At 46.7% G+C, this 13,814-nt stretch overlaps 1 protein-coding gene across 1 annotated transcript; it reads left to right on the forward strand.

Annotated features, from left to right (window-relative positions):
- Positions 1 to 893: 893 nt before the first annotated feature.
- LOC310701114 (uncharacterized protein) lies at positions 894 to 13,341 on the forward strand. The gene is made up of 6 exons (XM_083491406.1): positions 894 to 1,826; positions 3,596 to 4,019; positions 4,879 to 4,960; positions 6,240 to 6,319; positions 7,468 to 7,594; positions 10,747 to 13,341. Exons 2-6 carry the CDS (start codon positions 3,603 to 3,605, stop codon positions 12,936 to 12,938), a joined length of 2,898 nt encoding a protein of 965 aa, XP_083347532.1. The 5' UTR covers positions 894 to 1,826; positions 3,596 to 3,602; the 3' UTR covers positions 12,939 to 13,341.
- Positions 13,342 to 13,814: the final 473 nt, after the last annotated feature.

Raw genomic sequence — 13,814 nt, forward strand, 5'->3', positions numbered from 1 at the left:
CTGGATGTTCCGGCTCTGCAATTCCATTATTCATTGTCCCCTTGGCTCTTTTGCTTTCGAAGGAATGCAAAGAGACATGATACGATAATCTTTATTTTCATTGTCCCATACAGAACAACGAAACTGTAAAAAAAAAATCTACATAAGACATTCAAAACCAACAAGCCTGCTATCCCAACCCGGTTAGCTCCCTAAAAACTCAGATACCCCATTTTTAAAATACAACATACAGTGGTACCTCGGGTTACAGACGCTTCAGGTTACAGACTCCGCTAACCCAGAAATAGTACGTTGGGTTAAGAACTTTGCTTCAGGATGAGAACAGAAATTGCACGGTGGCAGCAGGAGGCCCCATTAGCTAAAGTGGTGCTTCAGGTTAAGAACAGACCTCCAGAACGAATTAAGTTCTTAACCCGAGGTACCACTGTACTCCCATAGAGCATAGCTGTCAACTTTTCGCTTTTCTTGCGAGGAATCCTATTTGGAATAAGGGAATTTCCCTTTAAAAAAGGGAAACGTTGACAGCTATGCCATAGAGACTCCTTACACTGTGGTTAAACCACAGAGCCTAGGACTTGCTGATCAGAAGGTCGGTGGTTCGAATCCCTGTGACGGGGTGAGCTCCCGTTGCTCGGTCCCTGCTCTTGCCAACCTAACAGTTTGAAAGCACGTCAAAGTGCAAGTAGATAAATAGGTACCGCTCCAGCGGGAAGGTAAACGGCGTTTCCGTGCGCTGCTCTGGTTCGCCAGAAGTGGTTTAGTCATGCTGCCCACGACCCGGAAGATGTATTCTGGCTCCCACAGCCAGTAAAGTGAGAGGAGCGCCGCAACCCCAGAGTCGACCACGACTGGACCTAACGGTCAGGGGTCCCTTTACACTGTGTTTAAAACCAAAATTGCATTTGGATAGAAACTTTCTCAGGCAGCTAGTCCTAGTCTTAATAACCCTGTACCTTCTTCCAGAAGGCAGAAGCTGAAAGAGATCATTTCCGGGGTGCGCACTATCCTGCACTATCTCTGCAGCTTTCTTGTGACACCTGGAAGCATAGATTTGATCCAAGGTGGGAAGAGGGAACCCAATTATTCTCTCCGCAGTCTTTACAACCCTGGACAGCATTGTTTTTCCCCAGACTGTGCAGCTCCCAAACCACACACAGAGACCATAAGTTAATACACTCTCCACAGTACAATGGTAAAATGCCATCAACAGGTCCTTTGAGAGATTGTTTTTGCGGAGGCTTCTCAGAAAATATAACCTCTGCTGCGCTCTCTTCATCAGGTCTTTGCTGTTTTCTCCCCAGGTTAGGTCGTCTCTCAACTCCATTCCCAGAAATCCAAATGCGGAGACCTGTTCCACACACTTCCCCTCAATAATAAGTGGGTGAATATTCAATTTACATTTCCTAAAGTCCACAATAATCTCTTTTATTTTCTTTTAAGTTAAGGAGTAAGTTGTTTTTCCTGCGCCAGTCCCCCAACTGCTCAATTTCCTTCCTATAGGCCGCCTCCCCATCTCCAGCTGTGATTAAACCAAACACCGTTGTATCATTTGCAAACTTAATGATCTTATTACTGGGGTATTTTGGGGAGAGGGAAGGAGGCAGGTCTTCTCCGCAGTTCGGTGCTGTAAGGGTTAAAGTGAACCGGATGCATGCAGAGGGAGGAGATGTGGGGGAGAGGAGGAGGAGGAGGAGTTAGAGGTGGGGCCTTGGGGGGGTGGGGAGGTAAAGCACCTCTTTCCAGTCCGCATTCTCACGAGCGGGGCAGGGCGCAAAGCAGGAGCCTTTGTATGACCCGTGTTCTGCACCAGCATCCGTCTGAACCTGGTGAGTGTCCCTGATTTGGGTCGAAGGGGTTTCCCTGGGCAGTGGGGAGGGTGCACCGGAGGCCTCTGCAGATGATCTAAATTGGGGACACACCCCCCCCCAAAATAAACAACCCCACGCCCAGGTCGGGGAGCGGCGCGCCTTGATTTCTTCTTATCTGCACAGCCAAGGGGAGGCGGGGATTTTAAAGCCGATCTGCAAGGCTGAGCTGCGCCTTCAAGTTAATCGGGCACCGACACGCGTCTGCGCCTTCACACGTGACAACAAAGGCGCGAGGCTCCGGTGGGAGCTGAGCGGGTTGCGTTGTTAGGAAGGCTCTTAGGGGGTGTCGTGGCGCGCCGCTTCCTGCGTCCGTGCAGGTGGGAGGCATGCGAGAGGAAACCAGCCCGACCGGTTCCTTTGTGAAGGCGAAGGTAGCTCCCCGCCTGTGAATGGCCTCGGATCTGCAAGTGCAAAGAGGTTGCCATGGAGACCAATGCGTGGGATGGGGGGGGAAGAGTGCGCCTTTTCAGGTGCAGAACAATGGGTCAACGTGGGTGGTCCGCTTAGGTGAGCTGGGAGGGGAGATGCTGGAGGGAAGATCCCCCTGGATCCCAAATGCTCAGGTTGCGTCAGTGTGGAAGGAGAGACATTCAGTGGCGTAGCGTGGGGGGTGCAGGGGGCGCCGGCCGCACCAGGCGCAACATCTGGGGGTTAGGGTTAGGGGGCGCAAATCCACGGGTTAGGAGGCGCAAATCCATGGGTTAGGGGGCGCAAATTACTTGCCTTGCCCCGGGTGCTGACAACCCACGCTACGCCACTGGAGACATTGGTTGCCCCTGAACTTGGGCAGCAAGAAACCTGGGCACACCCGGGAAAGGTGTGGTTTCAAATAGCTCTTGCAACGTTACACAGATTTCGGATACAAGGCAAGATTACAAATTAGATGGACTTACAATATGCAGTTTTAAAAGTTACTGGTTTTCCTGGGGCCACCCTCCTTATGGGAATGTTTCTGTCCAGCATTTGTAGGGTTAAAGTGGGGTTAGGAACCATAGATAATAAAGACAGGATGATTAATTGGGTTGCATTGAAGGAAATACAATTTAAAATTATGATTTATATGGATCGAGAAAGGAAGATTAATTTGATTCGCTGGGGAAATGTCAGGTGAATGTCTAAACAAGAATGGGACATGCAGAGCCGGCGGGAAAAGGAATGAATGGGAAAGTATTAGAAATTAAGGGAAAGTGTTTTACTACGAGCAGCGAAGGAGGGAGGGAAAAGAATCCTATTTGGGGGGGGGGAATGGAAAGTCAATTGTTAAATTGGTGTTAAAGTCCTAATTGATTTGTTGTTAATTTTAGAATTTGGAAAATTAATTGGAACTTAATTGGAAATAAAAGGAACCATAGATGATTACAGTCTTGCATGGTACATGAATGTAATGTATCATGATTGTAATGTAAATGATGAGGCTACATTTTAATATTTTAATGTTTCAATATTTTAATGTCGTATTTTAATTTTGTTTTTAAGTTGTATTCATTCAATTTGTTTTTATTATTGCTTGTTAGCTGCCCTGAGCCCGGCCTTGGCTGGGGAGGGCGGGGTATAAATAATAATAATAATAATAATAATAATAATAATTATTATTATTATTAATGGTGGAATGCAGCTGGCGGGCTTGGAGAAGTGGTGTATGTTTTTCCCAGGCTGATAGGAAAGAGACAAACACGGCAAATCAAAGGGAGAAATAAGCTTTAATCAGCAACGTGGGTTTTATGCAGGTGAAAGATGGAAGAGCAAGAAACTGATGCCGCTGAAACAGGAAGAGGCACCGATCCCATCAAAAGCGAGAGCAGTGAGGGATTCTGGGAAAGGAATGCACAGGGGATCCTGGGTAAAGAGGACGCCCTCAGCTCAGGTGCTCAGCACCAGGATTTCAGGCCGATCCGCTACCAGGAGGCCAAGGGACCCCGAGAGGTTTGCAGCCGACTCCACCGCCTTTGCCGTCAGTGGCTGAAGCCGGGGAGACACACCAAGGCTCAGATCCTGGATTTAGTGATCTTGGAGCAGTTCCTGGCTGTCCTCCCCCTGGAGATGGAGAACTGGGTGAGGGAATGTGGAGCAGAGACCAGTTCCCAGGCGGTGGCCCTGGCCGAAGGTTTCCTCCTGAGTCAGGCAGAGGAGAAGAAGCAGGAAGAGCAGCAGGTGAGAGCATCTCAAGATCTTGTGATGGCCTTCAGGTGTTTTTGAACTAAATCTTTCATTGCCCCTGAGCAACGTTGAGGTGGGAATATTGGCTACTCCTGGTCCAGATAGTCCCAACAGACTCTGAAAGAGAGGGAGGGCAATATTACGGACAAAATGGAGTGACTTCAAATATGGACTACTGAATAATATGCAGTTGAAAAGGTTGACAACAGGGAATAATAATAATAAAATAATAAATTTTATTTATTCCCCAGCCAGAGCCGGGCTCAGGGTGGCTAACACCAATAAAATTACAGTAAAAACATAATAGGAAAAAAACTAATTTAAAATGCAGGTTAAAATGTAATTTAAAATGCAGCCTGATTTTAAAAATACCCCATAGATCAAAAACCGTAAGGGGAGGGAAACATAAGGGTCAGACTGAGTCCAAACCAAAAGCCGGGGGAACAGCTCTGTCTTGCAGCCCCTGCGGAAAGATGTCAGGTCCCGCAGGACCCTAGTCTCTTGGGACAGAGCGTTCCACCAAGTCGGGGCCAGTACTGAAAAGGCCCTGGCCCTGGCTGAGGCCAATCTAACCACCTTGTGACCTGGGACCTGGGAAAGGTGGGAAGTCCAGAGATTTGAAGGAATCTCTAAATATGGATATGTATTTTGTTATGATTTTATATTTGTAAAACCAAATAAAAATTATTTCAAAAAAAGAGATGGAGGGAGGGCACATCCCAAAAACCTCTACTTTAATTCACCAACATTCTCTGGGAAATCTTCCAAGTACTGCTCATGTTTTCCCCTGTGTCATTCTGTTTTCTAATACATCTCCTCATTCAATGTCCTTCAATCCTTATTGCTCTTTCAGGTAAAGGGTCTGCTTGCAGAAATGAGAAGCAATTTCCCCGACGCAGAGAGATCTCCGTTGGATGTCAGAGAGAAGCCACTGGGTAAGGATCCATCAGCTGTGTCTCCATATGGTCTCCCTCTGTTGGTTTTGAAAGGGATCCGTGGCCTTTTTTGATCTGGCGAGGGAAGAGAGTTCAGTGTGCATGCAGGAAATAAACAACTACAGTGGTACCTTGGTTTAAGAACAGTCCTGCTAAAGAACGATTTGGTTTACGAATGACCGCAAAATCAGAAGTAGTGTCCTGGTTTGCGAACTTTACCTCAGTCAAAGAACGGAATCCGAACAGTGGAAGGGCACCTCATTAGGGAAAGCGTACCTCGGTTTAAGAACAGTATTGGTTTAAGAACGGACTTCTGGAACGGATTAAGTTTGTAAACCGAGGTACCACTCTACAGTGGTACCTTGGGTTAAGTACTTAATTCGTTCCGGAGGTCCGTTCTTAACCTGAAACTCTTCTTAACCTGAAGCACCGCTTTAGCTAATGGGGCCTCCTGCTGCCGCCGCACGATTTCTGTTCTCATCCTGAAGCAAAGTTCTTAACCCAAGGTACTATTTCTGGGTTAGCGGAGTCTGTAACCTGAAGCGTATGTAACCCGAGGTACCACTGTATCTGATTTTCGGAAGACATCTGAAGGCAGCCCTGTATTGGGAAGTTTTTAATGTCTGATGTTTTATCATGTTTTTAATATTCTGTTGGGAGCTGCCCACAGTGGCTGGGGAAACCCAGCCAGATTGTTGTTGTTGTTTAGTCATTTAGTCGTGTCTGACTCTTCGTGACCCCATGGACCAGAGCACGCCAGGCACTCCTGTCTTCCACTGCCTCCTACAGTTTGGTCAAACCCATGCTGGTAGCTTCGAGAACACTGTCCCACCATCTCGTCCTCTGTCGTCCCCTTCTTCTTGTGCCCTCCATCTTTCCCAACATCAGGGTCTTTTCCAGGGAGTCAGCCTTCTTTATGGTCCAGCTCTCACTTCCATACATCACTACTGGGAAAACCATAGCTTTAACTATACGGACCTTTGTTGGCAAGGTGATGTCTCTGCTTTTTAAGATGCTGTCTAGGTTTGTCACTGCTTTTCTCCCAAGAAGCAGGCGTCTTTTAATTTCGTGGCTGCTGTCACCATCTGCAGTGATCATGGAGCCCAAGAAAGTAAAATCAAATAATAAATTATTATTATTATTGAGCAACCGGGTTTTATTCATTCCCTCCACAACAGAGAAGAATGGCTGCCAATGCCCATGTGTGCTTAGACATGCTTTCATTCGCCTCTGAGATAAGCATGAGCCAATGGCTTCACACAACCTTTGTCTCTCACAGGTGACGGGATGAAGCTGAGAAGATCTACTCAGACATCTCTTCTCTGGGGAGGAGAAGGAGCTGTTGCAGAACCAGATCAGGTAGGGCAGGAGTGGGACAACTTATTCAGAGTGGGGGCTGCATTCTCATCTGTGTAACATTTGGGGTTTCACATGCCACTGTTGGGTGGGACCAGATGTAAAAATGGATGAAGTTAGTTTGTATATACCAGTGGTGGCGTACCTATGGCACGCGCACCATTGGCCCATCCGCGCTGTTGTTTTGTTGTTTTCTTCTATTTCTGCTCCTTCTCCTTCCCACACTACTGCGTGCGTCCGCTGCTTAAACCCGGAACTCTCCCCCCCCCTTTTTTTCTTTTGGTCAGTAGCTGGTGATTATGTTCCGCAATTGGTCTATTTTTCTTTCTTCTTTCCTTTTTCAAAAATTTTATTAATTTTCCAAATTTATAACATCAAAAAACAAACAAACATAAATCCTAACTGTAATTCCACTTTTGTTAACATTTTTAGGGGACTTCCTCGAATCCCCCTAGCTGAGGTGTGGTGGTGAAGAGCGGTGGACTCGTAATCTGGGAAACCGGGTTCGTGTCTCTGCTCCTCCACATGCAGCTGCTGGGTGACCTTGGGCTAGTCCCACTTCTCTGAAGTCTCTCAGCCCCACTCACCTCACAGAGTGTTTGTTGTGGAGGAGGAAGGGAAAAGGAGAATGTTAGCCGCTTTGAGACTCCTTCGGGTAGTGATAAAGCGGGATATCTAATCCAAACTCCTCCTCCTCCTCCTCCATCTCCTCCTCCTCCCCTTCTTCTTCTTCTTCTTCTTCTTCTTCTTCTTCTTCTTCTTCTTCTTCTTCTATGTATATCATTGTAACAGTTTTCCAAAACTAATTTCTCATAAAATTCACTTAATCAATTAACATCTTTCTTTTCAATTTAGCTTTAGATATATTATTCTAGAACATCACATATTTAAATCCTAAGCCAATCTGGTACTTGCAAGTGTTTCTATTTAAATTATGCTGTAATCTGTTCAGATTGTGCAGATAAAATATCACGGGTAGAATTCTACAGGGTGTGTTGTTAGTGTGTGAAAAGAGTGATCCAAGGAGCCCCAGGTATGCACTTCCAGATGGGGGAGACATCAGGCGTCATCCTGGCACCTGGGCATCTTCACTTGGTCGCAAGTGCCTGGTAGGCAGGTGCAAATAACAAAATGTTTTCTTTTTCTTTCAGGGTCCAATATCTTTTGAGGATGTGGCTGTGTGGTTCAATGAAGAGGAGTGGGCCTTGCTGGATCCTGACCAGAGGGCGTTGCATAACGAAGTCATGGAGGAGAATGTTGGTATCCTGGCATCTCTTGGTGAGGCTCCCTCTTGGATCTTCATATATGCTTCATGAGTCAGTATTTCTTTACGGAATGAACGGGATGCGGGTGGCGCTGTGGTCTAAACCACTGAGCCTCTTGAATCCCAGCGACGGAGTGAGCTCCCATTGCTCTGTCCCAGTTCCTACCAACCTAGCAGCTCGAAAGCACACCGGCACAAGTAGATAAATAGGTACCACTGCGGCAGGAAAGTAAACCACATTTCCGTGCACTCTGATTTCCGTCACAGTGTTCTGTTGTGCCAGAAGTGGTTTAGTCCTGCTGGCCACGTGACCCAGAAAGCTGTCTGTGGACAAACACCGGCTCCCTCAGCCTGAAAGCGAGATGAGCTCCCCAACCTCAAAGTCGCCTTTGACTAGACTTAACCGTCCAGGGGTCCTTTACCTTTACCTTTACCTTTATTTCTTTATGGAATGAAATCCAATATTCCGAGGTGGATCAACAGTGGCTCTCCTTCAGTATCTGAGCTTTCTATTCCTCTGCAATTAACCTTGAATAAGCACGTACCTGCCGTATTCTCCCTGAATCTTCCACTCACGCCTTTCTAAACCATGGCCTTTGCAAGTGGAAGTGCCAGGTGTCTGTTTTTTGTGTGTGTTTAGGGTTTTGGGAAGGCAAATCCAGAGCTCCCGTGTGTGTGTGTGTGTGTGTGTGTGTGTGTGTGTGTGTGTATTCCCTAGAATGGGGTGGGAAGGAAGTTTCTGGAAAAGAAGGCTCAGAAACTCCCTTGTACAGCTGGATAGACCAGGGTACAGAAGGAAGATCATTGTAATAATAATAGTAATAATAATTTATTATTTGTACCCCACCCATCTGGTTTCCCCAGCCACTCAGGGCGGCTCCCAACAGAATATAAAAACACAATAAAACATCAAATGTTAAAAACTTCCCTAAACGGGGCTGCCTTCAGATGTCTCCTAAAAGTCAAATGGTTGTTTATTTCCTTGACATCTGGTGGGAGGGTGTTCCACAGGGTGGGTGCCACTACCGAGAAGGCCCTCTGTCTGGTTCCCTGTTACCTCACTTCTCACAGTGAGGGACTGCCAGAAGGCCCTCTGAGCTGGACCTCAGTGTCCAGGTTGAAGGACGGGGGTAGAGACGCTCCTTCAGGTATACTGGGCTGTGGCTGTTTAGGGCTTTCAAGGTCAGCACCAACACTTTGTTGTGCCTGATAACAACCTACTGTATTTTTCGCTCTATAACACGCACCTGACCATAACACGCACATCGTTTTTAGAGGAGGAAAACAAGGGAAAAAACATTCTGAATGAAACAGTGGATGTATCATTTTTGTGCTTCATGCTGTGGCCACAGACATGTGATCTGATGATGAATTTGGGGTGACCCAATGCAAAAATCCTGAGAATTCCTGTGGATCCATGCTTTGTAACCACGTTTTTGCACCCTTGCAGCCCCAGGCAACAGTGGGTGCGTGATTTTTTTGGTGCAGGCTGTAGCCATGGACATGCTATGTGATCTGATGGTGAATTTGGGGTGACCCAATGCAAAGATCCTGAGGATCCATATGTATCTATGCTTTGTAACCACATTTTAAGTGGGGAGCGAAGGAAAAACAAAGAAGGGACATGAGAGGGGTGTGCAGAGAAGCAGCTGGCTAAGAATGCAGGAGAGGGATTTAAGGGAGGGAGGAAAGAAAGGCAAAAGTTTCTCCCCACCCAAGCCAGCCATCTCTCTCTCTCTCTCTCCCTCTCTCTCCCTCCCTCCCGCCCCCCCCTCTCTCTCTCCCTCCCCCCCCTCTCCCTCTCCCCCAGCAGCACCGGAGCACAGAGAGGAATTAGAAGGAACGACACTCTGCTTTCCCCTCTGCTTGCCTGGAGGGGAGGGGCTTTCCCTGCTCTTTGTTCCGTTTCAGCAAACACAGCAACGAAACAGAGAGGGTGGGCAGTAAGACCCTGAGGCAGAATGCAGGAAAGCAGCCGCTTCCTCTTTTCAGGTGTCCCTTCTCCGTGAAGCGCGATTTGATTTTTGCCTGATTTTTCGGATCCAGGGACCACACATTCGCTCAATAACACGCACAGACATTTCCCCTTCCTTTTTAGGAGAAAAAATCTGCGTGTTATAGAGGGGAAAATACGGTATTTTAATTGACAGGTTTGGAGAAGGGGCTGAGGACTCTTAAAATAAGTTACTCCATCAGTGCCAGCTGCAGAGGCTCGTCTGTTCCTGCACCCATTATGAGCCGCTGTGCATAACACAGCTAAGCCTTTTCTCCAGGCCACTGTGTTACCCTGGTGGAAATGGTGCACACCCCTGCCATCGCTCCCTTGATCATCCAAGCTTGCAAAGCAACAAATATCTTCAATACCAAGGATGAGAGTCTAGGGGTCTCTTTCGGGCATGGGGGTCATATTCAAAAAGGGTTCCCCGTTTCCAAAGCTACCCTTAGTGAGAAATGGGGGTCTGTGAAGTATAATTAGTTCCAGCTAGCCCAAATCCAGCCATTCCAAAAAATGAATAGTAAGTAGGTGCACGAATCATAGTTCTCAAACTGGGTTGGGTCGAGTGAGAGTGATTGGCCCAAGACCAGACAATGAGATTCATCCCTGAGTTGGAAGCTGAACTCAGGTTTCTGTGGTTTGAAATCAATACTCTGTAGCACACCTGCTGCGTCAGGAGAGCTAGTTAAATGTGTAAAGGTAAAGGGACCCCTGACCATTAGGTCCAGTTGTGACCGACTCTGGGATTGCGGCGCTCATCTCGCTTTACTGGCCGAGGGAGCCGGCGTACAGATTCCGGGTCATGTGGCCAGCATGACTAAGCCGCTTCTGGCGAACCAGAGCAGCACACGGAAACACCATTTACCTTCCCACCGGAGCGGTACCTATTTATCTACTTGCACTTTGACGTGCTTTCGAACTGCTAGGTTGGCAGGAGCTGAGACAGAGCAACGGGAGCTCACCCTGTCGTGGGTATTCGAACCGCCGACCTTCTGATCATCAAGCCCTAGGCTCTGTGGTTTAGACCACAGCGCCACCCGCGTCCCAGTTAAATGTGTACTTCCCTCTATATCCACTCAGTTTTGCCTTTATCCTAAGTATGGAAGTCGTTAAGCTAGGTAAGGGTCTGTTTCTTCCTTAAGCTCTTATGAGTTTCTCAATTCATTGCAGAATGTGATGAATCGGAAATGAAGAATAAGGAAGAACTACACGGAAAAGAGACCCAGGGCCGAGACAGCTGTAGGAAGCGAGAAGAGCAAAGGAGGAAAATCGAAGCAGAAAAGAAAGGGAAGACGCTTCTAAAGGACAGTGGCTTTTATGCAACCTCAGTCCAGGAAAAAACAGATGACAGAAAGCCATGTGGAAACTGCCTTGTTCAATGGGAAAGTAAAGGTTCAAAATACCAATGTAAATCCTACTGCAAAAATTACAAAGGGGAGCAACCGCATAGATGCTCTGAGTGTGGAAAAGGGTTCAGAGACAGTTATAGCCTTTCTTGCCATCAGAGAATTCACACAGGAGAGAAACCATATAAATGCTCAGAATGCGGAAGTAGCTTCAGTAGCAAGCAAAGACTCGTTTATCATCAAAGAATTCACAGAGGGGAGAAACCGTATCAGTGCCTGGAATGTGGAAAGAGCTTCAGAGAAAAGTTTACCCTTTCTTCTCATCGAAGAATTCACACAGGAGAGAACCAATATGAATGCTTGGAATGTGGAAAGAGCTTCAGTGACAATTCTACCCTTTCTTCTCATCAGATAATTCACAAGGGGGGGAAACCATATAAATGCTTGGAATGCGGAAAGAGTTTCTCTCAGAAGTTACGCCTAACTATTCACCAAAGAATTCACACAGGGGAGAAGCCATATCAGTGCTTGGAATGTGGAAAAAGCTTCAGAGAAAATTCTAGCCTAGCTTCTCATCAAAGAATTCACACAGAGGAATATAAATGCTTGGAATGTGGAAAGAGCTTCATTAGTCATTCAAAACTTACTCGGCATCAAACCATTCATCCCGGAGAGAAATCATATCAATACTTGGAATGTGGAAAGAGCGTCATTAGTCATCCAAAACTTATTCATCATCAGACAATTCATACAGAGGAGAAACCATATAAATGCTTGGAGTGTGGAAAGAGCTTCAGGCACAATTCTACCCTTTCTTCCCACAAAAGGATTCATACAGGGGAGAAACCCTATAAATGCCTGGAGTGTGGAAAGGGCTTTAGTCAGTGTTCCCCTCTCACTCGCCATCAGAGAATTCACACAGGGGAGACACCGTATAAATGCAGTGAGTGTGGAAAGAGCTTCAGTCGGAAGGTACAACTCGGTGTTCATCAGAGAATTCACACCGGGGAGAAGCCGTATCAGTGCTTGAAGTGTGGAAAGAGCTTCAGAAACAATTCTAGCCTTTCTTCTCATCAGACAATTCACACGGGCAAACAGCCATATAAATGTTTGGAATGTGGAAAGAGCTTTACTTTAAAGATGAACCTCAATACCCATAAAAGAATTCACACGGGGGAGAAGCCGTATAAATGCTTGCAATGTGGAAAGAGCTTAAGCAGCAAGGACAGACTCGCCGACCATCAAAGAACTCACACTGGTGAGAAACCCTTTAAATGCTCGGAATGTGGGAAAAGCTTCGCTGCGAAGATAAATCTCACTACCCACAAAAGAATTCACACGGGGGAGAAACCCTATAGATGCTTGCAGTGTGGAAAGAGCTTCAGTCAGAGCCACCATCTCACTTACCATCTCAGAATTCACACTGGGGAGAAGCCGTATAAATGCTTAGAGTGTGGGAAGAGCTTCAGAAACCGTACTAGTGTCATTTACCACCAGAAAGCGCACACCCCAGAGACACAATATAAATGCTCAGAATGTGGAAAGTGCCTCAGTCAGGAAGCGGATCTGGTACATCATCAAAAAACGCATACCCGGGAGAAACCATATGTATGCGTGGAATGTGGAAAAAGCTACGCTCTGGAGAATTGTCTTAGAAAACATCAAAGAATTCATACAGGAGAGAAACCATATAAATGTGCTGAGTGTGGGAAAAGCTTCGCTGAGAAGTCAACTCTCACGACACACCAACGAGTTCATACGGGAGAGAAACCCTATAAATGCCTGGAGTGTGGAAAGAGCTTTAGTCAGTGCTCCCCTCTCACTCGCCATCAGAGAATTCACACAGGGGAGAAACCCTATAAATGCCTGGAGTGTGGAAAGGGCTTCGCTCAGAGTTCCCATCGCAATCTTCATCAAAGAACTCACACATCGATGGGCAGCGTATGGGAGCAGCTTTCTTCAGATCTCCAGCCTTTATTCCCACCAAAAAATCCATACAGCGGAGAACCCATATAAAGACTTAGAATATTAAAGGAGCTTTCGGAGCAGTTCCTTCTTTCCGCAAGAAGAAACCATATAAATGCTTTTAATGCGTACGGACAGGGCTTGTGCCAAGACACTTTGCGGAGGAATATTTTAAAAGTGCTTGGAAGGAGCTTCTGAAGAAGCAGAAATTTCCATTATCATCAAATAATTCACAGTGGTGGGGGGTCATATCAGTGCCTGGAGTGCAGGAAAAGCTTGAGTAAGAAAATGCAGCTCCCATCTCACTGAAGAATTCTCAGAGGGGAGAATAAGCAAAGAATAAAGTTAGTAGGTTCCTCCAGACTTGTTTACAAGGGAGCAAGATTTGTGTGACTCCTGCTCCCATCTTATGCTCAGCCTGTATATTTGTGTAAATAAAACATATCCGAAATACGCTGTCTTCTCCAGTCTGTACCTTGACTCTAAAGAACCCAAACCGCTGTGGACTCATGACAATCTGCAGAGAAATCAGAGATGAATAATAATAATAATATTTATAATATTTATACCCTGCCCATCTGGCTGGGCTTCCCCAGCCACTCTGGGCGGCTTCCAACAAAATATTAAAATACACTAATGCATCAAACATTAAAAGCTTCCCTGAACAGGGCTGCCTTCAGATGTCTTCTAAAAGTCTGGTAGTAGTTGTTCTCTTTGACATCTGGTGGGAGGGCGTTCCACAGGGCGGGCGCCACCACCGAGAAGGCCCTCTGCCTGGTTCCCTGTAACCTCACTTCTCACAGCAAGGAAAGCGCCAGAAGGCCCTCAGCGCTGGACCTCAGTGTCAGGGCAGAATGATGGGGGTGGAGACGCTCCTTCAGGTATACAGGGCCGAGGCCATTTAGGGCTTTAAAGGTCAGCACCAAC

This window comes from Podarcis liolepis (genome assembly GCF_965112155.1).
Source record: "Podarcis liolepis genome assembly, chromosome: 2".
Classification (NCBI taxonomy): domain Eukaryota; kingdom Metazoa; phylum Chordata; class Lepidosauria; order Squamata; family Lacertidae; genus Podarcis; species Podarcis liolepis.

What these genes read in the sequence shown, in the direction of transcription:
- LOC310701114 (XM_083491406.1), top strand. Translation starts at nt 3,603, where the DNA reads ATGGAAGAGCAAGAAACTGATGCCGCTGAAACAGGAAGAGGCACCGAT. An exon ending in CTGTTGCAGAACCAGATCAG is followed by an intron (nt 6,320 to 7,467) that starts GTAGGGCAGGAG and finishes TTTTTCTTTCAG; the next exon opens with GGTCCAATATCTTTTGAGGA. An exon ending in TGGTATCCTGGCATCTCTTG is followed by an intron (nt 7,595 to 10,746) that starts GTGAGGCTCCCT and finishes AATTCATTGCAG; the next exon opens with AATGTGATGAATCGGAAATG.